This window comes from Jaculus jaculus, chromosome 14, assembly GCF_020740685.1.
Source record: "Jaculus jaculus isolate mJacJac1 chromosome 14, mJacJac1.mat.Y.cur, whole genome shotgun sequence".
NCBI lineage: Eukaryota > Metazoa > Chordata > Mammalia > Rodentia > Dipodidae > Jaculus > Jaculus jaculus.
The window spans coordinates 69,882,966-69,909,901 of record NC_059115.1 but is presented as its reverse complement, the minus strand read 5'-3'; the positions used below and the strand labels follow the sequence as shown (position 1 = coordinate 69,909,901).

Sequence of the window (26,936 nt, the reverse complement as noted above, 5' to 3'; positions counted from 1 at the left end):
ATAGTGAAAAGTAGATGTTCATTAATCATTATCTTTACTTACTTTTAAATTTTGTTTGTTATAGAAAGGGTTTTGTGTATCATAGCCTGGCCTCGAATTTGCTGTGTACTCAAGGGTAACCTCCCCTAGAATTAGGATTACAAGGGTGTGCTACCATGACCAGATTATATGGTGCTAGGGACTGAACAAACTTTTTGCTTACTAGTCAAGCAAGCACTCTTCACACTGGGATACAGTCTCAGTTTTTATGATTCATCCTAATTTTCTTGTGGACTCAAGAAAAATTATGCAGATTTCTTTACTTTATCATTAAGATTAAATTTAAACATAAATTAGATGCCATTTAAAAATTGACTATATATGTCTGTGTGTGTGTGTGTGTGTGTGTGTGTGTGTGTGTGTGTATCACAGTTTTACTATGGGCCCCAACATGGTCTTCAATTCCGATCTTTCTGCCTCATCCTCCTGTGATTACAGGTGTGAGTCAACATACCAATATACAAAGGTGCAAAGGATACTTCTATTTTTTTATACTACAAAGAAATGCATCGTTCCTACTAATTAATGCCAAATACCAGGTCATGTCCAATTTTATCATTACATGTTAAATTCTTCTGGAAGAGGGAATATTGCTCCATTATTACTGGATTAATAGGTTTATACACCAGTATATCACAACAGTGATACAGAATGGATCATCAAATTAAAAGTTAAAATCTAGACACTTTAATATAATGGTAATTGTAAAGTATAATTACAACATAGATAATAGAAATATGAAGAGTGAAAACTTTTCTGAAATGTTTTTAAACTTTATTATATGTAGTGAAAACACATTGAACACTCAGAAACATTCAGCAACTTTTCTAAATAAGTGATTTTGGGGGTCCTGATCTTTTAGTGTATCTTAATTATTACTTAATTATTAACCTTGTAGAAATTAAAGAAGAACTATACATAAGAAACACTTATTAAAAACAATTAAGACATTACCATAAATATTTTAAAACATTGAACGTAAGTATTTTGTTAATTCACAATAAAACAAATAATGAAGGAAAACTTAAGTAAAGAGCATGACTCAATCAGAATGGAAGAAGAAAGACTGTCAATGTTCCAGGGTCTAAAAAAATTAGTTTCTGTTAAAAAGAAATGCTGACTTTTTAAGTAAAATTCAAGCAAACACATTGTTTCTTTACAGATAAAATCCGTTTTATTCGTTTCAAGACATAGTCATATGAAAGTTTAGTTTCCATCTTGATATGTATCTATGTGCAAGAGTGGTGTCATCACAGAATACGCTAAAAGATGGTTCATATCTGATATATCTTACAAGTTACATGGAAAGTCAGGGCTCAGTACTCTACTGGAACCATAAGCTCCTCTCACTGCAGCGATCCAGTTATTTCTTGCAGTGAGATGAAGCACTGAGGGGGGATTGTTTCCATTATGTGTTCTAAGTTAATATGAGAAAGGGATTTTTGAGTTTAGAAAGCCTTCTACTCAATTTTCTGTGGATAAAAACAGTGAGCTTTGTTGATATTTCTTCAGTCTGGAGTTGTTCCTGTCCCAGCTCATCGATTTCATTCCTGGAGCAGAGTTACTTTTCTAGACCCTGTTGTACATGTAATAGAGATCAGATGCCGCAAATGAGGTTGAGAAGTGATCACAGATTAGCAAGAGGATGATTCGAGTGAACTGGATTGGTGTGATTTCCATTTCTTCAGAAAGCATTGCATGATTTGCTTAAAGTTTATGGAAAAAAAAAAACTGGACAGTGATGAAAGTCTATGGCATAAGCTTGGAAGGGTATGAGAGGGACTTGAGAAAACAGCTGAGAGTCCTCTCAATGAGGAAAGCTGAGAGATCACATGCTAAGAATTACCTTACTTGATCTTTTCCAACTCTTCCTCATTAGCATTGTCTGTAAATGAAATAGAGCATTTCATTATGTTTTTACTGCAGTACACAACAGGGCAGCCATTGTTCTCTAGGAGAAATGCAACATGGATAACCCCTTCAAACAGAAAACATTTCCAGCATCCACAAGACAAGGATCATTTTTTTCCCCCACACAAACACACAGCTAGAGAAACACCTTTAACATTCAAGCAGTCTTTCTGGTGAGAGTTCATCAGTTTTATTCTTTGCTATATGAAATGAGACAGTTTATTTTAATTACAATGGAAAACTTGGATCACTGTCATTGATTGTAAAGACATATTGGGTTTCTTGATTCACAACTGTCCCTTTTGGTTTTAGGGGTTGGAAAAATATTTGACCTTATTGAATATATAATTTTTTTTTCATCAAACACATGGAAAATCTGTTGTTTTGTAGCATCTTGGGATTATCTGTGCTTTTAGTTTAACTATACCTGGGTCTATAGCACTTGAGAAAAAGGCTGTACATTGTGATGCCTGATGGTGCATCTTCTTGGAAAATCTTTTGACAAAATATACCCCTTCAAGCTATTTTGTTTATGCCATAATATGTGCTATTTATGGCCAAATGTTTCAATAAAACTTGAGAGATTTATGACAAGTACCTGAGATTATCTTGCATAAAGTAAATAACAAAGCCCTCATATTAAAAAAAGTCCTTATTCTTACTTTCATGATTAACCTCTTTACACTGTCTTAGTTTTCCAATTGTCTTTAAGGCAGATCAAGTGGAAAGTAGGGAAAATTTGGGGTAAAAACTAAAGCATATAGAAATGCATGCCATAGTTGTATGTTAAGGAAGTGTGCTAATAGCTTTGAGCACTCCATGTTCTTAAACAGAATTTACCATAAAAATGTTTTAGAAACTAGTCATGGGTTAAAAAATACAAAACATGTAGATATAAGACTAAATAAATGTTGATTGAGCCAAGAGAATGGAATTATGAGGAGGTTCTAGTTAAAAACTAAGAGAAGTATAAAATTGTCAAAGATGAAAATACACAGCTTTAATTTTGCAGATATGTGGCCAAAAGATGGAAGAAGAATATATTTTATAAGATTGTAAGAATCCACATTTTTTCAAATGAAGCTAGAAAAGTATTTTCTTACAGAATTCTCTTACAGAGCCATTATGTAGTTTCTAAGTACTAAGGCCTAATTAATTTTGTAGCAACACACCCAACCCTGGGCTACAGAACTGGACATCTGATGGATATCTAAAAGATACTGGTTACTTATGTTAAATGAAACCAAGTATGGTATTCCATGTTCACAAAAACAAAAACAAAAAAAACCCAAAAAACCCTCTAAGTAGGAGCTAGAAAAAAAACTACCCAGCTTTGTTAGAAACGGTTTCAATGTACCAAGCATGACAATTCCCAAAGACGGTATTTGGTATCAAATCAAATCAAAAGTAGATAAAGAAATGAAAACTAAAATCTAACTCACAGTCATTTATTATCATCACTGAGAGCTAAGAATCATGTGAAGTTCCATTAAATAAGAAGTGCTCTGTATGAATAGTTCCTTTCATGTTGAGAAGAGTGGGCTGTCATGACAGTGCCCAGCAGTGGATAAGGACCCAGTGCTGCCGGTAGGAGCCATTCCTCTGACTCCGAAACATAATATACAATTAATTGATGAATTTCCTGCACCTAAGACAAAATGTATGTCTGGTATTTTTCATGTCTCTCAAAATAAGCCTTATAAAAAGGACAGAAGGCTTTATTTTTTTTTCATGTAGTGGAAATCTTTCATTTTTATTTTATTTTGTTTGTTATTATTATTAACAACATATTTCATACGGATACATCATGTGTTGGTACCCTCTTTTTCCTTGTTCCTGCCCCCATTCTGTGGGGGGCCCTCCTCAGTGAGGCTGCGGGTATTCTGCATGGGGTTGTAGTTTATGCACTGTGGGAGCAGTAATCAGTTATTTTTTTTTTGGGGGGGGGGAAATGCTTCTGGCATGATTTCTCAACCTGCGGCTCTTACAATCTTTCCATTCTCTCTTCTGCAAAATTCCTTGGGCCATGGCTTTATTTTTTTTTAAATAAGCAAAACATCCTTGACTTCCCTAAGTACAAATGCAGAACATTAGGCAGTTCTGTTACTTAGATCCAGCGATTCTGAAAATGGCTTCAAATTTTATCATAATTTCTTGATTTCTTAGCCAGAGTCATATTCAAGCTCCCCACCATTTTTGTTGTACGGTTCCTGCCTAAAGGAAGACTAAAAAACAACATCAAAACAAACAAACAAACAAATAAACAAACAAACCAAAACCTAAAACTAAAACAGTAGAACAGTTAAAAAGCAAATGAATGTAATAGATATATTATTAGTACTATTATCTTTGCTATCTGTAAGAGCTATTAAAGATGAAAGATTGTTCAGAGAATGTTAAAGACAGGAGATGAAGCAAATTCTAGAAAAATAAGATTAAATGCTGGCTCTGTGATCTTCACTTCAGCTGAGAAACATATGAAGTAGGTTTTGAAGGCGTCTGTGCCTAATATTATTATGATACAATTTGAATTTCTCTTTAACAGCTCTTCAACTTCCTTGAAACCAATACAAAGAATTTTATATAAGCATATGGCCTATTATTTAGCTGTGGAAGTAATGGAAATTTTAATCCATTTTTTTTTTGCTTCCATGTTTTGCTGTAGTAATTTCTAGGTGAATATACTGCTAATGTACATTCAACCCCCCTCCATAAAACAGTAACATTTTATAAAACATATATTCAATATTTTATAAATGGGCATCACATCAAACTTTGACTATGCAATAATTATGAATGATATGAAATTTACTAAGTTTTTCAACTCACAGGAGGCCACTTCATATCTATTCATATGTTTCTTTGGATCTTTAATTTCCAGCCTTATCCAAGCAATGTGTAGATCTAGGTTATCTAAAAGAGTGTGTAAGACAAATCAACTCACTTTTATTTCACATATTCTCCAGTGAAGAAAGCTGTGGATTGAACTCTGCTAGAAAAAGAGCCAGAAAAAAACTCAAACACACATTCAAATGAAAATACCATGCACAGGACACACATGTACGTGCTACACAGACATTTGCAGGTTCAAAACCAGGGCATGCAGTCAAAACGGATGTGATGGTTGAGCCATGCATAGCATCCGCATGCTGCTCGTGAAGGTTTTGATTTCTTGGACACACAATGCTGGAGACTTAAAAATAGATACACACACATCTGCTCACATCTGGAATTTTTTTTTTATTTAAGAATCAATGGAGGGGATTTTAATCCTGGCAACTATGTAATACATTTTCTATTACTCTTTGTATACTTTTTAAATTGCTGTAATTAGACATCGCATGTTCTCAAGGCTTTAGTAGATTCGGTGAGCTGATACATTTTTTAACTGATTCTTCAGTTTTACTGATTTCTAGAAGTGTCAATCTTCAGAAGAAGAATCCATGTCAACTGCATTATTCATGGAGTGCATTGTCAGTATTTAACACTGCACAAAGAACTCTCAAGAGAGCTGATTTAGAAATCTTAGCACTTTATAATACTAAGCACTCTGCATTTTTGGTTAATCTCTTCGTACTTTTGACTGCACCTTCTTATTGTTAATATTCTATTTCCTAAATGATAGCACTTATCTGCAAAAGGCTTTGGAAACTCATTTCCTACACTTTTATTTTACTTCATGTAAAATATTTTGCAAAGTTTTATAAACACGGAGATAAAAATAAACATATAGTTTTTATGGTTTTCTGTCCTAAAAGCCTAAAACACATTTCTGAACTAATACTGAGACGGGACAGTGCTGTGCACATAACTTAGTTGCATAAGGCTGAATGGATGATGCTCCTCGGTTTTCTCTCTACTCACAGCTCATATAAAATGGAACTGTGGAGCACTCAGCAACTGATTTTTGGTTTACTGAATTTTGAATTGTAATTTCTTTCTTAATAAGATTTGTGCCTGGATAATATGTTGAAAGTTCAGTATGCCATTTTCACTGAAGTAAGATATATGCTATATTTAAATCATAGGAAAACTTAATTTGAAGGTATATTGAACCTGATTATTTTTAATCAAGTAATTTCAAATGTCCCAGAAAATTACATTTAGCTAATAGTAGACATGTTACACAATGGAGAGATCAGTCACATGTCACCACTGCAAATACTGAGAAAAGCTTCACTTGAAGATTATCATTAGTATACTAACTTTAATAACTTATAAAAGGAAATGAAATCATTATTTACTCCCACTCAATGTTATTTGTGACAATCTCAGGGATTTAAACATTGACATAAGAATAAAACCAACTTTAAAATGCTTTCCCCTCATCCTTTGAAAAACATCCCTTTAGATTCTTATAGAATCTCGATAACATGTTTAACAACCTCTAAATGTAGGAAGCTACACTAGGTTTTAAGAGAAGTTGTCATAAGAAACTTTTATATGTTAATACATGTGATATTGTATAGAATAAATAATAGTAATATCCCAGCTGATAATACATAAGATAGAAATGAAGTATGGTATAGACATAATCTAGGCAAGTGAGGTGACATTGAAGATAGCTTGAACTTGAACTTGTAACAGAAGTTACAAGCGAGAAAACAATATTGCTGGTTGGACAGCCTGAAAATTGTTCACCACACAATTAGAAGAAGGAAAAGAGAGTTATGGAACCTGGCACAATCTCAGCGGATAAAGAATAACTTTAATTTTTTAATCCATACAATAAATCATATGTATTTGTGGTATCATGGGATGCATTTGCAACATGTGCACATAGTTGATTGTTCAAATTAGCAGAAACTTATCTATTTCCTCAAACACTTATTATTTGGTAGAAACATTCGAACTACTTTCTTTCAGATCTTTTGAAATATACCTTATTAGCATCTACACTCACTCTCTTGTACAACAGCACACCAGCAGAACTTAGTCCTCTCGAGTTGTAACTTGGTCCTCATTGGTTAATATGTGCCCATCCCTCCCCATCCTGTTCTCTCACCAGGCTCAGATAAGCGCCAATCCATTCTTAACCACTATGAAACGAACTGTTTCGATTGCAGATTGCAGTGAGATCATGTGATCCTTGTCCTTTTGTACCTGGCTTACAGCAAATGGCAGGCCCCGCCACTTTTGTAGCTGAACAGTATTTCACCGTAATGGAACTCCTGTTCGTGGTTATTGCTAAGTCTCAAAACGTAATAACTAGTGTTGACAAACATAACTAATTATAGGTAACTTTAAAAAGTAGCAATGCAATAACTATTCAGGCCAAATAAAGAAAAAGCAAAACTCCCACAAATATGTAAGCATTTAATTCGACTCTCATATTGTAAAGTAAATGCTTAGAAACTCAATGCGGTATTACTATAGCTGAGATTCTGAGTCCTGGTAGACTTCCCTATGGTGACTCTTTCAACTTTCCACCCTTCCCTCATCTTGGTTCTCTACCAAAGACATGCTCCAGTTACTGGTCACAACCATGAGGATGAGCCTGGGTGGTTGTAGTGGTCACTCCTCTCTCCTTCCTTTGCTGTGACTAAAGTCAGGAGGGGAAATGCTGAATTACTTCAGGTCAGAGGCTGACTCAGGTGCAGACTGAAGAAGAACTACAGGAGAATCAGCAGCAGGATGGGAGGAAAGAAAATGGCATTTCCCGCCCTGGGAACAAAACATCCAACTTTATTTGAGACTTTGAAAGTGGAGGGTATGAAGTAAAGCAGTGAATGAAGTGTATCTAGCAGTAAAGAAATTATTACAAAAAAAAAAATTGAGTTAGCCAAAGAACTTAAGGAAATGGCATGAATATTTTTTTAAATTTATTTTTACTTATTAGAGAGAGAGGGAGAGAGAGAGAGAGAGATTGAGAGATTGAGAATGGGTACTCCAGGGCCTGTAGGCACTGCAAACGAACCCCAGATGCATGAGCTGCCATGTGCATCTGGCTTACGTGGGACCTGGAGAATTGAAACTGGGTCCTTAGGCATCACAGACAAGTGCCTTAACTGCTAAGACACCTCTCCAGCACAGCATGAAGATTTGAAAACAAACAAACAAACAAAAACCTTGTGAAAAGGATAAGTGTGGCTGGAGAGATATAGAGAGAAGGGAGTGAAATGAGGAAGAGAAAATCAAATATTTCACTTGTTTCCTTCCAGATTTCTACATGTCAGCTCACTCATAATTAGCTCATGGTTACTGTCATAACTCTCTCTCTATATATTTTTTTCTAATTAGAAATACCTCGCATCTGAAATGTAAGTTTGAGAATCTATAGATATTCAAGACTTTAAAAGGATTAATAAAAAAATAATATTGAGGATAATCTCTACTGGTGCTGACTTTTTTTTTCTTTTTTCTTTTTGGTATAATTCTGTGTAAATCGGCAGCTTCTTTGTAAAGGCACTTGGTTCTAACTTCAGCCTGCAAGCCCTCATCTGGGTGTTAGGATATTTGATAAAGGCCTAGTTAATGTAAAAACTCAGCAGACTATCCACTGTCAAGTCACTATATCTTAGCAGCAGCCACCCCACAATCCCAATTGCTAGTGATGCAGCGCACTTGGGAAGGCTGGGGATCAAAGGACCTCTGCCCTTGCTGTTTTCATCGTGAGGTGCCATCCCTTATTAAACAGAGAATATCTCCAACACAGGAATAATCTGTCACCAAATTTTGTTGATTTTTTTCTTTATGGACAAGCCTGCCAATTTCTCTCCATCTCTACCTCTGAATGTTCTATTTCAAGTCTCATCATGTGTCATGTGAATTTTGCCATAGTGGCTGCTTTGGTCGCCAAACATCCTTACTTTTGCCTTCACTTTCTTTTACGATGTAGGTTCCATGATAAAAATTTTAACAGGTAACTGTGATCATATCCTTTCCTTTTTGCAGACCTTTAAATTACTCCTGTTCTTTGGGAAAAGGTCGCTAACATTAACATGGACAAGAAGCTCTAAGTCTGGTCATCTTACTTCCACTCTGTACACCACATAGTTTGTCCACATTTTCTTTGCTTCTATTTTCTCTAAGCTCCAATGTCTATTCAAATCTTGGAATACTATATGTTCCTCTAGCTACAGGGCCCTGCATGTGTTATTTCGTCAACCTTAAATGGTTTATTTCTTTTTTTAAAAGTCATTTAAACTCCTAATCACACTTCAGACCTCAGTTCCCATTTAACTTCCTTAAAAAATACCCTTTCTCTTATACTAAAACAAATTTCTTCACTTGTATTTTCAGAAACTTAAACCTCTCTTTCATGACACCTAACACAACTGTCATTGTATCTTTCATTGGTGATTCTCTGGACACAATTCTATTGTATCATAAGTACCCAATACAAGAATTGGCCTACAGAAGGCTCCTATTGAATTCCAGGATTACAAAATGAACATTTATATTTGTTCTCTGGTACAGATTAGCCATCTAGGTTTCACATCCTGGTTTCTGAATGGCTGAAATAGTGTCTTAATTGATTTCTAAAATGATAGGTTTTCATTTATGAATATTGTTTATAAAACTTTCACTTTCTTATACCTTCATCAGTGTAATTGTGAGTCTACCCACATACATACCCAATTACATTATGCCAAACACTCACAGCAAGTGGTATTTGGTAACATGTGGAAAATACCAATTTATTCCTCAGTGAATCAAGAATACCTACTTAACTCCCATGTATCAAATAGTACCCAGGGATTTGTATACTCATTTGTTTAATTTTTTAAAAGATGGAAAGAAATACTTCTTAAAGGAATACATTTTTCAATTCCTTTAAACACCTTCAATTATGAAGTTGGAATTCAGTGTTTTTACCTATATATTGGAGAAGATGTCAGTAATATCTTTTAGCAGATAATATATGCCCACTTGAGTCATGAATTATTTTAACACAGAAGTTATGCCTATTGCTTAAATAGAGTATTTAAGCTTCCATAAAAACCATAGCTACTACAAAAATGCATTGCATTATAGCTAGAATAGTTCTCAGGTACATGAATGCACATTGAGCCTAATAAATAATTTCTAGTCAACTGTGGAAGAATGTACTTGTGAACATACTGATGTAGGTCAAACCCGATATTTTTTCATGTCACTTGAATGGAAGGGGAGTCGCTGGCTCCCCTGTATCCCTTGTTAGTTTCTGATAGCAGCATGGTGTGCAAGGAAGTACAGATGGCTACTGCTGAGAAATGGGCAAGATCAATATGGAAGCCCATCCCAAAGATGGAGACTACCCACTTATTAGTCAGTAAACAACCACCAGAAAGCAGAAACTCTGTTATCACTTCACCTCATCTTCCTTGTTATGACACACTTGACCATGCAGTCAGAACTGCAGTCTCAAACACCTCAACGCAGAATCACAAATAGTCAATTCGCCAATAAATGCATTCCCCAAATGAACAGTAATATACACCTACGGCATAACAGATCTGAAATTGGGAAATAAACTTGTAAAAAGGCATAAATCTATTTCTTCGTTACAACGAGAGGTTCTGGTCTGGAGCATGGAACAGGACGTCAGAGCTGAGGAGCCGCAGTGAGTATGGACCAGCAATGCCTGAGGTACTCACAGTCACAAGGAGTAGGTCGGGTTTCCATCTGCGGCTTCTCTTCCTTATTGCCTCTGTGTCTAAGAAGGCTCACCACATCTGAACTAGTCAGAGCAAGAAAGAGCTCCTACGAGGCTGTGGAAAACTTACCACATCCCTGGGTTCTCCCTCCTTAGGAGTCAGCACAACTGAGAGCAAAATGTTTCCCAGGTCATGGTCAGGATAATGGGAATCTTTCAGAGTGAGGATCACATCTGTGGGTCTATGATATAAAATATTCAGAATTGGAGAGTTATTACATGGATAAGCCAAAATAGTTTTATCAATGATTTTTTTTTAAGAGGAAATTTTGCCCTTTTGTTTATTTGAGTACAGGTTTTGGCTTTTTTTTTTTTTTTTTTTGCTGCAAATTGGTACCAATGTGGTGTTATGCACTAAGTTGTGAATCAGTGGGGAAACCTGAATTCACTGGGTGAATTTATCTCCTTTTGTTAGGAAGGGGTCTTGAAAGTTTCTGAAGGGACAAATTATAACTCACTATTCAGTGACCTATGAATCCCTTTTCTGTAATATTGGAGACCTCATAGTCCAGTAACTAAAGGAGAGTCATTTATTGATCACAACTTTCTCACTTTTGGTTCTTTCAGAGATTTCATTTGACTAGGCATGTGGTATAAAATAAAAAGGTAAGTAATAATAGTTGTGATGCAAATTACTCCAACAAAGCAGCAATTTGTCATTCTAAACAAATGTATAACAAGCATTTAAAAAATATATGCACAATATGTACATATTTGGCCTTACAATTGGATTTGATTCTTTCTCTTATAATGAGTACATATACAAATTGATAATAAAATTTTGTTGTATTTTTAGAATTACATGTAGGAGATTTAAGAACATTTGCAATTGCTTTATAAGGTACTTATTAACTTCTTTCACAGACATACCATATTATATTATATTATATTATATTATATTATATTATATTATATTATATTGTGGAATAAATTTGTATGTGGCTATTGTTAATATTCATTTCTATGCCTAAATATTACTGGTTTATAAATAAGCTGGAATGGCATACTACAATAGGTACACTTAAAGAAGAATTTTGATGTGTTTATGGCATGAGATGAGTAAATGCTTAAGTCATTAAATAAGTACTACATCAAAATATGTGCTAAGGAGAGCTGGCTTAATGGTTAAGATGCTTGCCTGCAATGCTAAAGGACTCAGGTTCAATTCCCCAGGACCCATGGAAGCCAGATTGTTTGCAGTGACTGGTGCTCCAGTGTGCCCATTCTCTTTCTCTGTCTCTTCCTCTTTCTCTCAAACAAATAAATAAAATATTTAAAATATATGCTAAATGCTCATATGTAAGTCTATATGTTCTTTAATTATCCTATATTTTCCCACTTAAAATCATTTTTCACCCGTGGTTTATCTTTTATAAGGAATAAGTAAAATTTATGCTTTAGGGTTAAGTCTTGCATTCTGCATACCCTTAATTCAGAGGTCTACAGAGAAAGAAATTGTAGCCTTTTTTTTAGAAGAATCGTATGCTCTGTTCTAGTTTGTGCTCGTGACAATGGACCTCAGGCACCCATGCTTAGGGTACTTCCTCCCGAAGAGAAGGCCAGCTGTTCTCAGAGTGTGAGCTTTGGGCTAGACTGAGCATTGGGGTTTGGTTTGGAAAGGAGGACGTGTAGCAAGTCCTGCAAAAGCTGCTCTTTCATCCCTTCTGATGCAAAAATTAAAATAAATAACTGGAAGTCCAGAAAGCTGCCCTTGTGCTCAAGCTTGACTGTCACAGACAAGAGTGTGCTCTTATGAACCTATCTCCCATCCAAGTACTAACCAAGCCTGACCCTGCTTAGCTTCCAAGACCAGATGAGATCGGGCACATTCAGGGTGGTATGACCATAGACTTTTGTGCATGTCGCTATTAGAAATACATATAGACAAAAACCTAGCATTCTGGTCCATGATACTGCCTTTTTGATTTTGCTTCCCACTCTCTTTCCATTGTATGATATAACATGCACCTTCAAAACAGGATTCCTCCTATGTACTCATCAAAGACCTCACTGTTGCCTTTGTAACCCATTTCAGCTCCAGATGTTGTTAAGCCCATTCTTTTTCTTTCTATATTACAGTCAAGTCTTCATTCATATGTTCAAATGCATTTTAAAAACTATGTGCCCAATATAGGCATAGACAACGAATAATACTAGTAATCATGATGTAACTTTTCAACTACTCAACCAACAATAAATAATAAAATTGAGCAGGTATACCCAATCTACTTCTGTATTAGGAGCACTTACTAGTCACCCTAATGACAATAAACTGGTGATTGTAATGGGTGAAAAGAAAATCAGATTGTACCTTAGCTTAAATGTTGTGAAAAGAGTTGCTGTTATTGAAGCAAAGTGCATGTTTTATTTTATATATGGTACTTTGGTAATTAATATAGTCTTTATGTCTGTGGTAGTTTGAACGCAAAATGTCCCTCACAGCTTCATGTGTCTGTGATTAAGTCTTATACACAAATCCTAGCTGGTGGAAATTTGGGAGGGGAAGCTCTGATGTGGGTGGGATTTGGGGGTGTTATAACCTAGTTACCACTTGCTGGAACTCAGCTTGCTCTCTTGATGCTTCCTGCCAGCTGCTGGAGCAAGAAGGGATGCTCAGCCTTGGCTTTAATGCTTGTGTGGCCGAAATGAAACCTCCCCTCTCAACTGTAAGCTGACTTAAACTCTTTCCCACCATTAGCTTCTTTTGGTTGCATGTTCTGTCAGGGCAATGAGAAGATCACTTCAACAATGCCCCACCTCAGCCATCTGAGCAATGTGAGATTGAAAACTCTATCCTTTATGTCCAGTAAACATCCACTAGTTGTTCTAATGATTAATTGCTGTTGAATGTGGAGGTAATGGATGGTGCTATGTCTCCCACAAGGTGAGAAAGATGGATGTGCGAAAGGACAGCTAGGCAGCCTGCTCACAGCTGTAAATGATGGATGGTTACTATAACCTAGATTGGTGGATGCTGTATTCCACAAGCAGAAAGACAGAGCAGACTATGGCAATATTTACAATAGTATTTAAGAGCTACCTGTTTATCTCCAATTGTGTGAGATCCAGAAAGGCTGATCCCATGAAGTCATCCTGGAGTCCAAAATCATAGTCAAATACCTAATAAGCCAAAAGGACAAATAATTAAAAAAGTAATTCCAATAAAAGCTCTACATGAGAACATCTTCATTATAAAATACTGTTGATGTCACTCAAACTGCTTCCTGAAATTTTTTTTTTGTAAGTTGGTTTATAATTTGGAAAGTTAGGGTCTGAATCACAAAGCATTCAAAGTAAGTTTCATATATATATATATATATATATATAATATACACATATATATGTATATATGTATATAATTATTATTTTTTTTATTAACAACTTCCATGATTACAAACAATATCTCATGGTAATGCCCTCCCTCCCCCCCTACTTTCCCCTTTGAAACTCCACTCTCCATCATATCCCCTCCCCCTCTCAGTCAGTCTCTCTTTTATTTTGATGTCATGATATAAGTTATATTTTTACCTAATACAATTGATTTATATCAAATAGATTTTTAAAAATGTTTTCATTTATTTCAGAGGAGGATGAGTGTAAGTATGGATATACATACCAGGGTCTTTTGCCACTATAAACTAACAGTAGACACATCTGGTTTTAAGTAGGTGCTGAAGAATAGAAAACAGGCCTGTAGGCTTTGCAAACAAGTGCTTTTAACCATTGAGCCATCTCCCCAGTCCTTCAAATGGAATTTAAAAACAATGTTTATGTGTGTGTGAGAGAATTGGTGCACCAGGCCTCTAGCCACGGAACTCCAACTCCAGAGGTGTGCACCACCTTGTGTACATATACGACCTTGCATGCTTGTGTTACCTTGTGCAGCTGGCTTATGTGGGATGTGGAGAGTCAAACATGGATCCTTGGGCTTTTCTGGCAAGCATCTTAACCATAAACCATCTCTCAAGCCCAGAATTTTAAAGTAATTAATTAATTTGACAGAGAGATAGAGGTAGATAGAGAGAATGGGCATGACAGGGCCTTTAACCACTGCAGACCAACTCCAGATGCATGCCCTACCTTGTGCATCTTGCTTATGTTGGTACTGGGGAATTGAATATGGGTCTTTTGGTTCTTCAGGCACATGCCTTAACCACTAATCTATCTCTCCAGCCCTCAAGTAGAGTTTGTAAGGAAGACATAACACACGGAATTTAGTAACTACTGAAAAGAGTGGAGAACATAAGCTTAGAATATTTTTTCTCCTATTATAGAAAAGACCTTGTCAATCCTGGAACCTGGAGTTGGTATGAAACTCAACAATTATGTCTGCCATCTTGAGTTATAGGTGCTGGGAATATGATTGCCAGTCACTCATATGTTTTAGGTCACTGGCAATAAATTTTGTGATATTATAGAATACAGATAAACAACATTATAGATATTTTATTAAAGTACTTGGTGAAGTTATATTATGGATACATCAAGTTAAACTTTTGTTTTCATGGGCAATTATTGGGGATGACGCTAAAGTGACTAGCAATAAAAAAAAAATGGAAAAGAAAGAACACATTTCTTCTTTCAGTTGACACTCTTTATTCAATATCTTTGATCTCGCCTGGTTCCCACACATACTATATAAAGACATACAATATCTGCCGTTTTGGACCAAATAGCAGCTAAGAATAAATTACATATATGTATATCCATATATACACATATACATATAGAAACATTTCAATAATGAGCGCTATGAGAACAGACAGAATTCATAGGGGTCTGCAGGGTTACTTAGCTAGCACAGAAAGGCCTCTATGGAGGGATTTTGTGAAATGACCTGAATAATGGGAAGGATAAACGTTTGCCAGGCTCCTGTGAGGAAGAACTCTGCAGCGACAGGGAACAGACGCCCTGGAGAGGCCTGAAGGGTTCTACAACAGTGAGAAGCCAGTCTCATGAAGTTAAAGCAAGAAATATGGAAGGGATATCTCAAAGTTGGTAAGCCAGTACCCTTCCCAAGCCATTCTGGAAGTGGGAACATAGCTGGGTGTGGTGGCATACACCTTTAATCCCAGCACTTGGGAAGCTAGAATAGGAGGATCACTGTGAGTCTGTGGCCAGCCTGGAGGTATAGAATGAGATCCCGGTCCGTCTGGGCTAGAGTGAGACTCTGTTTTGCTTTTTTAAACAAATCAAACCAACCAAACCAAAAAAAAAAAAAATGCCATTGGGGCTTGGGAGATGGCTCAGCAGTTAAAAGACAGCCCTGGTTTGATCCACAGTACTGACATAAAGGCAAATGCACAAAGAGGCTATGTATCTGGAATTTGCTCACAGAGCAAGTGGCCCTGGCAACCCCTATCTCACTATCTTGCTCATAATCTTTTTTTGCTCACAAATAAATGAAAATCTTTTAAAAATAAGTGAAATTTGGGTTGGAGAGATGACAAGGCACCTGCCTGCAAAGCATAACGATCTGAGTTTTATCCCCGGTGCCCATATAAAGCCACATCCACAAGGTGGCACATATGTCTGGAGTTTGTTTGCAGTGGCTGGAGGCCCTGGCACACCCGTCCTGTCTCTATTGACCTTTTTTTCTCAAATAAAGAAATAAATAAAATCTTAAAAATATTAAAAAAAAAACAAGTGGGAAATAACTGACTTTCATTTATTCCCATTAACCATTTCCTCGCTCTTTATTAAGCAGTTGTGATGCAGCAGGAAATATGAAAGCACTGAGTTAAGAGTGCTGAGCAAAAATAACACCACCAATACCCACAGTTTAGAAAGGGAGAAGCAGGATAGGTCGTACGTTGTTCCAGATCTTAATGTGTTTCGAATAGGCTGGGAAAGAAGGAATCCGCAAACAGACAAGGAGGAGCTCTTACAATGAAAGCCCCCCACAACGTTTATGCTTTGGGTGCTGGAGTCAATAAGCGTAAGCAGACAGGACTCTCTAGGACATGAGGCTCTGAGCCTGAGTCACTAGCGCAGCCCTTCGGCACCCAGTTCTTGTCACAGCAGCTCGGGGCAAGGGAAACAATACACACAGCAGTCCTGAGTCTTCTAATGCTGTCGTCCTTCCCACTGCACAGGTGCGCTTCAATTAAAGAAATACATGTGCAAGAAATTGAATTTTGAACAAAAAGATAAACACTTTGCATTACAAAGGGATTTTTATATTTGAAGACTCAAGGGAATTTTTTAGTCATTAGCTCCCAGAACACCTTTTGTGTGATTCAATTTGCAGTCATTGGATTTACATACAACCTTTCAGGCGTACATTTATTGGAGAAAGCTCAGTACCCATGCAATAAACATTCTCCTTGATCAATGACTCTTTAGTTATCTGTTCTGTGGGATATCACATGCACATACTGTACACTTTAGGCAATAGATTTTCTGTACCTGCAAGTGGCCAGAGTAATGCATTTATAACAAAAAAAAAAAATTACACTAAAGCATTAGAAGTTTCTTGTGCAGTCGCTTCTAGCCATGCCAGTGTTAAGCTTGAATCCTTAGGGCCAAGATAGGTGACATATAATCATTGTGAACACCTTTGCATCACAAGAGCTAGAAAGCTGTGAATGAAGTGGATTGATCAGTACAGACTCCCACCCTCTAACTGGGTTATTCGGTATTCAAGCTCTCCTTAATGGTCAGTCTTTACATTGTCCCAGGGCTACATATTTACTTTAGTTCTCAATTCCTATTAATCAGCAAAGCAGAACGATGGGTAAAAATGGAAACACCGGAATCCATTCATTATTGAAATCATTAGCTATGCTACTTGGCTCCAAGCTACATAAATTATTTGTCAGAGGGAGGATTGCTCTAGGCGGATCTTCAGAAATACAGAGCATAGAAGAGAGAATAAAATAGGAAAACTGTCACAGCAACAAGCGCAATTAATGTTTATTCAGCCTTGACTATAAGTTATGTACAGTTCTAAACACATTATGTGGATTTAAAATTTAATTCTTTCACAACCCAGTTAACAAGATACTATTTCTTTTCTTTTCAGATGAAGAATCTGAAGCAGAAAAAAGTTTATTCATCAGAAAAATTTGAGGGCTAGAAAGAGGCAAGCTTCAAATCTTGTCTTGAATTTCGGAAACAGAGCCTGTTTAAATTTAACAAATATAACTTGGGCACACACCTTGGAGGAAGTGCTGGGAATTCAAACAGAAAATGATTTACAATGAGATCCTCGCTTTCATGGCCCCTCCGTTCTGTGCATTGGAAATATTAGGTACTATTAGGCAGAAGTCGGCTTGGTAATGCCTTTGTGGTTTTTTTTTTTTTAAGTTAATTTCATACACTAAATACAAGACATACAAGTCATCCCCTCCAGGGCTCAGTGAACATTATAACTTCACAAAACATGGGACAATGTGTAAGACCTGGAGACTGAGGCACAGGGCTATGGAACTCTGGTACGGGGCATGGCAAGGTCACTGCATTCATAAGCTCCCACCAGATGTGCTTAATTTTCCAAGACCTGCACATGATGGGGACATGGCGGAGGGGGGGCTTGGGATTAATGAGCTAATTCAGTTCAAGGTTGTTGGGGAGGGGGAGTCATTCTCATCCATGCATAGATCCTACTAAGAATACAGAAAAAGTACTACAGTAGACGGGGGGAGATACGAAAGGGCACTGTGGAGTACATATGATCAAAATGTAACATAAAGGTGTGAAAGTGTCAAAAAACAGATAAAATAATAAATATGTCATTTAAAAATATTTTATATTTTTATTCATTTGCAAGAAGAACGAGACACAGACAGAGGGTAATGGGCACACGAGGGTCTCTTGTCACTGAAAATGAACTCCAGACACATGCTCCACTTTGTGCAACTGGCTTTACATAGGTTCTGGGAAATTAAATTGGGGCCATTAGGCTTTGCAAGTAAGTGCCTTTAACTGATGAGCCATCTTTCCAGACCTCCTTTTGAATAATTTACTTAACATCATGATTTAATTATCTATCATGAAAAATCACTTAGTGAGTGCATCTGTGAAAACTCTTTCAGACATAAGTCATGAAGAACTCACTAGCTTTAACATGAATTAGAACTTGTTAGTTCAAGTGACAAAAGGTGCATCGGTAATTATAACTTCAGGGAGATTACACTCGAAAGTTCAAATTATTCATTCATTTGAAAAAAAAATATTGAGTGAACTCTTTCAATTGACCAGGCACTGTTGTAAGAACTTAGATTTTAGCTTCAAATTTTCAATTTATTTGAAGCTTACATAGAGGAGCAATACATGAAGGTGTAAAATACAGGGGTGATGAACAAAGCAGTCAATAAACAAATGCATATGTCAAGTATCTGTAGTTCCACTGAGGACCATATCTCAGGGCAGGAACTATAATTATATAGAATGTTTGGGAAGGAGAATGAGAGGGGAAAGCTTTTCCAGATATGGAGCCACCATGAGTAAAGTGTGTCCCACACTGAGGGAACAGCAACATGTGTTCCACACAGGGTAAGTACAGTGGGCTAACACATCAAAGCTGCTCTTACTCTTGGTTGGGGAATCCGTTTTATTTCACAGATCATGGGGGAATACTAGGGAGATCCAAGATCCATTGATACAATCAGAAAATACAGCTGGCTGTTCACTATGACATGTGCCGCCTCTACCACATATACTGGAGCCAAGCATAAGTTCCCCAGGAAGCAGACACATGGAGTACTGATCCCCACGCTAGTCTGACAACCAGCTCCAGGGAAGCAGCAACAAACACTGTGGTGAATCAAAACACGCCAAAGCAGAAACACAGAGGCCACGTAACTCAATGCTAAACCAAACTGCTAACAGGCAAACCAAGGCTCAGGGATTGTTTCACAAAACAGAATGGGAAGACTGTAAGCCATAGGGTGGGTAGAAATATCCTGAGCCACATTCCCCTTCAAGAGACTGACTGAGGCCCTAATTACCCTAGAGTGAATGCCAGTAACCCTACTGAGGAGGGCCCTCAGGGAGACGGGGCTGGGGAGAGGGGATATAAGACTACATAAGATTATATAAACAAAACATTTTTAAAAGAAAAAAAATAGTGAGATAAAGGAGCACTCTGGGACACTAGTTCCTACTTGTCCCATGGAGCCTACCTGCCACCGTTTCACTTTGGGTTTCGCTCTGAGTGTGGTGGAAGTATAGAACTGACCTAGTGGAATTTATGTCTTCAAACATTCACACCAAAACCACTTGGTGAATTACATCCTATGTGAAGAGAAGTAGTATAAGCAAGTAGATCAGTGGTCCTGGCACAACTAAATAACTTTGGATTAGTTGTCAAGGAGATGGGGGGTGGTCAGATTTAGGATGCACTCTGACCGCAGAGTTTACAGAACTTACTAATAGTTAAGTATTAACTAACCATGGAGAAACATAGGAGCTAGTGAGACATAGTCAAGACATCCATTCTGTTGCTCAGCACGGTCTCTTGGCTGGCATCTGGGAACTTAGCATTTGAAGCATTGAAAAGGCTGTTTTGCTGATCACATGCACCTACTTTCTTTATAGATTTCTAGACTTTTTTTGTTTTGTTTTTTTTGCGAGGTAGGGTCTCACTCTGGTCCAGGCTGACCTGTAATTAACTATGTAATCTCAGCGATCCTCCTACCTCTGCCTCCCGAGTGCTGGGATTAAAGGTGTGCGCCACCACGCCCGGCTGATTTGTAGAACTTTGAAGGTTGAAGCTAGCTGATCTTTGTGCCCAAGTGACCAGATCCCACTAAAACCTTCGGACTCTGACTCAGGGGTCCTTGTTGGGCAGAGACATTGCACATGTGTTGCTAGAATTCCTTGCCCAAGAAGCACTGCTGTGTACCCTTTCCTGATGGAAGCAAACAGGAAGGTCTTTGTCTGGATTCCTCCGGATTTTTCCTGATGGATATCTTCCTCTTGTGTGTCTGCGGCACACAACGACAAGCTCAGCTGCCTGTGAGTCCTCTGACTTCCAGTGTGGGGCACTGAGAATGTGGCACTGAGAATTCCAGCCTTCATGGCGACTCTTTGGTCCTGAACAATCACTGAACCATGGTAGCAATTGTTGAGATGGAGAATATGGGAATGGGCGGGTTTTGGTGGGAGCAGGAATGGAGAAGGATTACTACGAGCTTGATTTCGAATATGTTGAGTTGGAGATGACCAGCAGGCATCTACGAAACAGCTCAGCTTGTGCTTGGAAAGAAAGTGTTCAGGGTACTAATTCTGAGCTGATGACACACATATACTTAAAAATCATTAGGGAATATATTGTATTAAAGTTAAGTTACAAGCATGCATGAAACTACTTGGAGATAAAGTATACACGGAGAAGGCATCCACAGACTAATCACCGAGGAGCTCCAGGCTTTACAAATCTTAGGAAAGGGCCAGAAAGCTGGCTAGAGGTTAAGGTGCTTGCCTGCAAAGCCTAACGACCAGGGTTCAATTCCTTCGTACCGACCTAAAGTCGTATGTACGGTGGTACATGCAACTGGAGTTCCTTTGCAGTGGCTAGAGGCTCTGGCACAGCCTTTCTCTCTGTCTCTTTTCTCTCTGCTTGCAAAATAAATAAGTAAATCAACTTAAATAAATTCTTAGGAAAGTATTCAGAAAAGAACCAGAAAATGAGGGAGCAGTAAGGCCAGGAGATGTTGGAAGGCAACAGAAGGAAGTGTTTTCAAGCTGGAGAGAGTAAATGAACCCCAGCAAAAGCAAGAGATGTGGCCTAAATTCCATTTGTGTCTCTCCCAATCCCTTCAAAGTTTCCTCAGTGCTAATGCTTCAGCGAGCTAACACCCTCGTGCTTCGAGCACCTTCGAGGTGCCCTACGGTTGTGAGATTCTTCACTTACATCCAGTATGAGCTTCTCTGGATATTTTTATCGAGAGACCTGAATTCATACTAGATGAGCCAGCTCAGGTCATGTGCCTATTCTTGGCCAATGATACAGAATTGTTGAATAGCTAAGCTTAGGTTTTCTGATTTATTTTTTAAAGGTCATGTTGGAATCAACTTCCACGGACTACAGGGATAATTGTAGAGAAATTTGGAGCCCATATGAAAGGCAAAAGTAAGAAGATGACTTGGAAAATTCCCAAACAAGAACCTAAGCTTCTTTCTGGTGATTGCACACCTTCTCTTAACTTGCCTTGCTATCTATAGTAAGAGCCACTTGATGCCCAACTGTTCCTCCGTCCTAAAAGTACCTGGTATGATTCTTTCTAATTCAGTGCTCTTTGTCTAATCATCCAGCCTCCTCTGCCAAATATACCGCAGATAATGGGAGACATTGTTGATGCTACCCTATGCATTTGCTTTGGAATGTCACTAAGGTTCAGCTTTAACCATTTGTACATTCCTATAAGGGCATAATCCTACTAGGCATCCTTGCCCGCGTCTGCTGGCCAGGTAGATACAGGCCACCTCCTGGCTTATGTTATTAACTGCTCCATTATAATTTTTTATTAGTATATATTAGTTCTAAAAAGTGATAGGTTTCATTGAAGTATATCATATCCTTGACTCTATTCATGCCTCGTGTCTTTCTTATCTTCCCTTCAAACCAGTCCCCTTGCTCTTCACAAATGGTTCCCTGTCCAGTTTTATGCCGTATACAATCATATGTGTGTATACCTATCATATATGTAAAACATGAGTTCTATGTGAGAGAAAAATGACTGCTTTCTCTTTTTTCTTCTCTATGAGAAAGAGAGAGCCAGGACCTCTAGCCACTGAAATTGAACTACAGACATGTGCACCACCTTGTGCCCATGTGTGACCTTATGTGCTTGTCTCACCTTGTGTGGCCAGCTTTATGTGGGTTCTGGGGAGTCGAACCTTGGTCCTTAGGCTTTGCAGGCAAGCACCTTAACTGCTAAGCTATTCTCTAGCTCATGATTCCTTTTTCTTTTTCTTTTTAATTTTTTTGTTTATTTTTATTTATTTATTTATTTGAGAGTGACACAGAGAGAGAGAGAGAGAGAGAGAGAGAGAAAGAGGCAGATAGAGAGAGATAATGGGTGCGCCAGGGCCTCCAGTCACTGCAAACGAACTCCAGACATGTGCATCCCTTTGTGCATCTGGCTAACGTGGGTCCTGGGGAATCGAGCCTCGACCAAGGGTTCTTAGGCTTCACAGACAAGCATTTAACCACCAAGCCATCTCTCCAGCCCCCCAAATTGCTTTTTCTGAGGCTACCTTAATTTACTCAACACAATCATCCCTAATTCCATCCATTTTCCTGCAAATGAAATAATTTTATGCTGTATGGTGGAATAAAATGTCATTGTGTATATATAAATGCTTTTCCATCTATCATCTGTTGATGGGCAGCTAGGATGATACTACAATTTGACTAGTATGAACAGACAATAAAAATTGATGAAAATATATCTCTGTAGCACAGTGCCTTAGATTCTAAGGGCATTTGCCCAGGAGTGGTAGAGCTGTTTTATGGTAGTTCTACTTTTATTTATTTTGTTTTGAGGAATCTTCATACTAATTTCTGTTGTGGCTGTACCAGATTACATTCCTGCTAGTCATGTATAAGATAAGAATCTCTTTTTCCTTACATCCTTATCAGCATTTTTCTTTTTTTTTTAAGAAACTTTACTATGTGTCTGCTTCTTTTTTTCTTTCTTTTTTAAAAATTTTTATTTATTTATTTGAGATTGTCAGACAGAGAGAGAAAGGCATAGAGAGAGAGAGAGAGAGAATGGGCACGCCAGGGCCTCCAGCCACTGCAAATGAACTCCAGACGCGTGCGCCCCCTTGTGCATCTGGCTAACATGGGTCCTGGGGAAGGGAGCCTCGAACTGGGATCCTTAGGCTTCACAGGCAAGCACTTAACCACTAAGCCATCCCTCCAGCCCTGTTTGTTTGTTTTTAATGAGACATTCTGACTGGGGTGAGATGCATTCTCAATGATATGTTCCTTATGGTTATTGATGTTGAACATTTTTTCCATGTACTTAACGGAAATTTGTACTTCATCTTTTGAGAAATGTCTGTAATTTCATTTGTTCATTTACCTCTATGATTATTTGGAATTGTATGCAGTATTTTTTAAAACTTATTTTGTGTATTTTAATGTATTAATATCCTATGTGATGTATGAATGACAAGGATTTTTCTCCCATTCTGTAAACTGACTCTTCACTTGGCTAATTGTTTCAATTAACTGTTTAGATACTTCTAAATTTTATGTCATCTCATAATTTTTGCTATTATTTCTCAAATGATTTGAGTCCTTTTCAGAAAGTCTTGTCTATGGCTATCCCTGGAAGTGTTTTATTTGGTTTCCTGTAGTAGTTTCAAAGGTGTAGGTCTTAAGTTTAGGTCTTCAATCCAACACCATTTTCTTCTTGCCTCTGACGGGTTGTTGTTCGGATGAGTAATACGTCTGTAATTCAAGAAATCTGTGCCTGTGTCAAGTGGAAGAAGCACCTCGTTTCAGCTCCTGTGTTCACGGTCCTTTGCATTTTAGATTTGATTTATTTTCCTAGTCCCTATATATCCGTGATCCACATTGTTGCCTTGCCATTTTGCAATCTTGGCCTTTCATCACTGTCTGAAAATTGCAACCAGCCATCTCCTCCATGTGTCCCCCAACTATGGTTTTATGCAGACCCCAGCCAAGATGGTCAATGCTCCCATAGAATTTAGCACCAGTAATAGGACTATGGCCAATGCTCCAGGGATGCCTGCCCTATCAAGTCAGTCTGCCTTTCCTATTTCAGTTTACGGTGCCTTATTTGTCTTGAGTTATAAGAGTCATGGATTAGATAATGGGTATACATTAAATAATATCAAACGGGGCTGGCAAAAATGGCTCAGGGGGCAAGTCACTTGCTGCATGGACACGAAGACCTCCTGCACCCATGTAAAAGCTGGGCGTGGTGGTGTGTGCCAGTGCAGGGAAGGTGAGACAGGAGGATCCCTAAGGCTTGCTGGCTAGGTTGTGTAGGTAAATTGGTAAGGCTGCATTCAGTGAGAGACCCTGTCTCAAGAAAATAAGATGGTGGGCTGGTGAAATGGCTTAGTGGTTAAGGTGTTGGCCTGCGAAGCCTAATGACCCTGGTTCGATTCTGCAGGACCCACATAAGCCAGGTGCACAAGCGGGAATATGCGTCTGGAGTTCGTTTACAGTGGCTAAAGGCCCTGGCGCACCCATTCTTTCTTTCTCTCTATCTGCCTCTCTCTCTCAAATAAATAAATAAAATATTTTTAAAAAGGAAAATAAGATGGTGATAGAGGAAGACACACAACATCGGCCCTGGCTTCCATATGCACACACACACACACACACACACACACACACACACACACACATGCCTCTCATCTACACACACTCCCACCTACACACATATGATCACATGTACACAAATGAACACACACTACATACATACATACACACATGCAAAAAAAATGTGAATAATGTGAAATAACTCATAGAGTCATTCTATTATCTTGAGTGAATGGTAATTTCCAGCTGAAAGGATTTTGTTCCTTTTCTTTTAGAGAGGTACTAGGGATTGAACCTGGGGCCTTGCATATACTAGGCAAGCACTGTATCGACTGAGCTACATCCCAAGCCCACTGCATGGTAATTTCTAAGACTGAATTAGTGATAATATACATAAAATGAATACACAGCTTACAAAGCTGTGTATTCAAATTCAAAATAATCTGAAAACATTTAAATGTTGGTTAATTAACATTTCTACACAAATTGGCTTCTATAATAGCCCAACTTATCCCATAAGATCATAAAATCCAAGATACAAAATCCTATTCAGCAGCTGAGTCCATGACTCTTTGTCACACTAGGTCAGTTTCAAAGATGCCTTTGTTGCAGGACACTGAGAAATCAAGCTGGAACTAAACTAGAAGCTTCCTCTCTGCTGGCTAGCTGTCATAGTGCTGGAAAATGCTATGTCACAGTGCTGGAAAGTGCTGTGTCATAGTGCTGGAAAGTGCTATGTCATAGTGCTGGAAAGTGCTACATCATAGTGCTGGAAAGTGCTGTGTCCAAGTGCTGGAAAGTGCTACATCATAGTGCTGGAAAGTGCTGTGTCCAAGTGCTGGAAAGTGCTTTGTCATAGTGCTAGAAAATGCTGTGTCACAGTGCTGGAAAGTGCTGTGTCGTAGTGCTGGAAAGTGCTATGCATGTTACGAAGGGAAACATGTCATCAATGGTCTTACCCACCAGTGGATCCACTAGTAAACTACCCAACCAATCAGCCAGGCAAGATGTACCCAATGATGCATTAGTAGCATGCTTGTTGTGGGGGGAAACCAGCTGTTCTCTGATTGGATTTGAAGCATGCTCCGTGGGAGGGAATTAATACCTGGCACTGTAAACCTAGTCAAAAGCCTATGGCTGGGAAGGTCGTGAGTCGTAGGAGGTAAGCTATTACTGGTGTTTGGCTAAGTGGATATGTTAGTCCCATAAAATTGCCTCTAGATATTTATTCTTATTTTCTTTTTTTGTTTATTTTTAAAATTTATTTATTTGAGAGTAACAGACAGAGAGAGAAAGAGGCAGACAGAGAGAGAGAGAATGGGCATGCCAGGGCTTCCAGCCACTGCAAACAAACTCCAGACACATGTGCCCCCTTGTGCATCTGGCTAATGTGGGTCCTGGGGAATCAAGCCTTGAACTGGGGTCCTTAGGCTTCATAGGCAAGCGCTTAACCACTATGCCATCTCTCCAGCCCTATTTATTCTTATTTTCTCTTACCTTTGGTTAGATAAACTTTTTGCAGATGGTAGTGACCACCAAGGAGATTCAAAATAATAGTCAAAGTACTGAGAATAAGTGATGGTTTAGTTCCCAGCGCCACATGAGACATCTCTATCACATCCTCCAGGACTCAGCAAACATTGCAGAAGAGGTGGAAGCCAGACTCTAAGACCCGAGGATGGGGAGGAGTGCTTTGTAACACTGTCTTGAAGACATGAAATGGCCATTACATTCGTGACCCCACAGCAGCTATTGCCATCCGCACAATACAGGGTCCCTCAACATTTCAACATGGATGATAAAGGAGAGCCAAAAGAAAGACAGACTTCAAAATAGAAGAGGGACTAGTCAGAAGAAGGGGTCCAGTGAAGGGTAGATGAGGGCAAGGAGACAACAAGAGCAAGCGAGGGGAATATGATCAACATTCATTGTGTACGTTTGAAAATTATTAACAAAAATTTAAATAAATATTCAGTGCTCTAAAATACATCAAAGTGACATTGTAAAACAAATTAACAAGCCCAAACATAATCTACTTATGGCCATTGCAATTAGTCTCATTGATTCGAAAATAGTAGCTATGTTGTTTAATTTCTG

The 26,936-nt window shown here is 38.1% G+C and overlaps 1 protein-coding gene across 9 annotated transcripts in view; it reads right to left on the bottom strand.

Moving 5' to 3' along the window:
* Mctp1 (multiple C2 and transmembrane domain containing 1) overlaps window positions 1-26,936 on the bottom strand; it is a 427,275-nt gene that overhangs the window by 232,169 nt on the left and 168,170 nt on the right. For 8 of the 9 annotated variants that reach the window (XM_045134043.1, XM_045134044.1, XM_045134041.1 and 5 more), the window contains exons 4-6: window positions 13,629-13,708; window positions 10,659-10,770; window positions 1,886-1,924 (exon numbers count right to left, since the gene is read on the bottom strand). In XM_045134043.1, the coding sequence (XP_044989978.1) occupies window positions 1,886-1,924; window positions 10,659-10,770; window positions 13,629-13,708 (231 nt within the window). The remainder of the gene's footprint in view (window positions 1-1,885; window positions 1,925-10,658; window positions 10,771-13,628; window positions 13,709-26,936) is intronic. The other variant, XM_045134046.1, reaches the window with a different exon arrangement.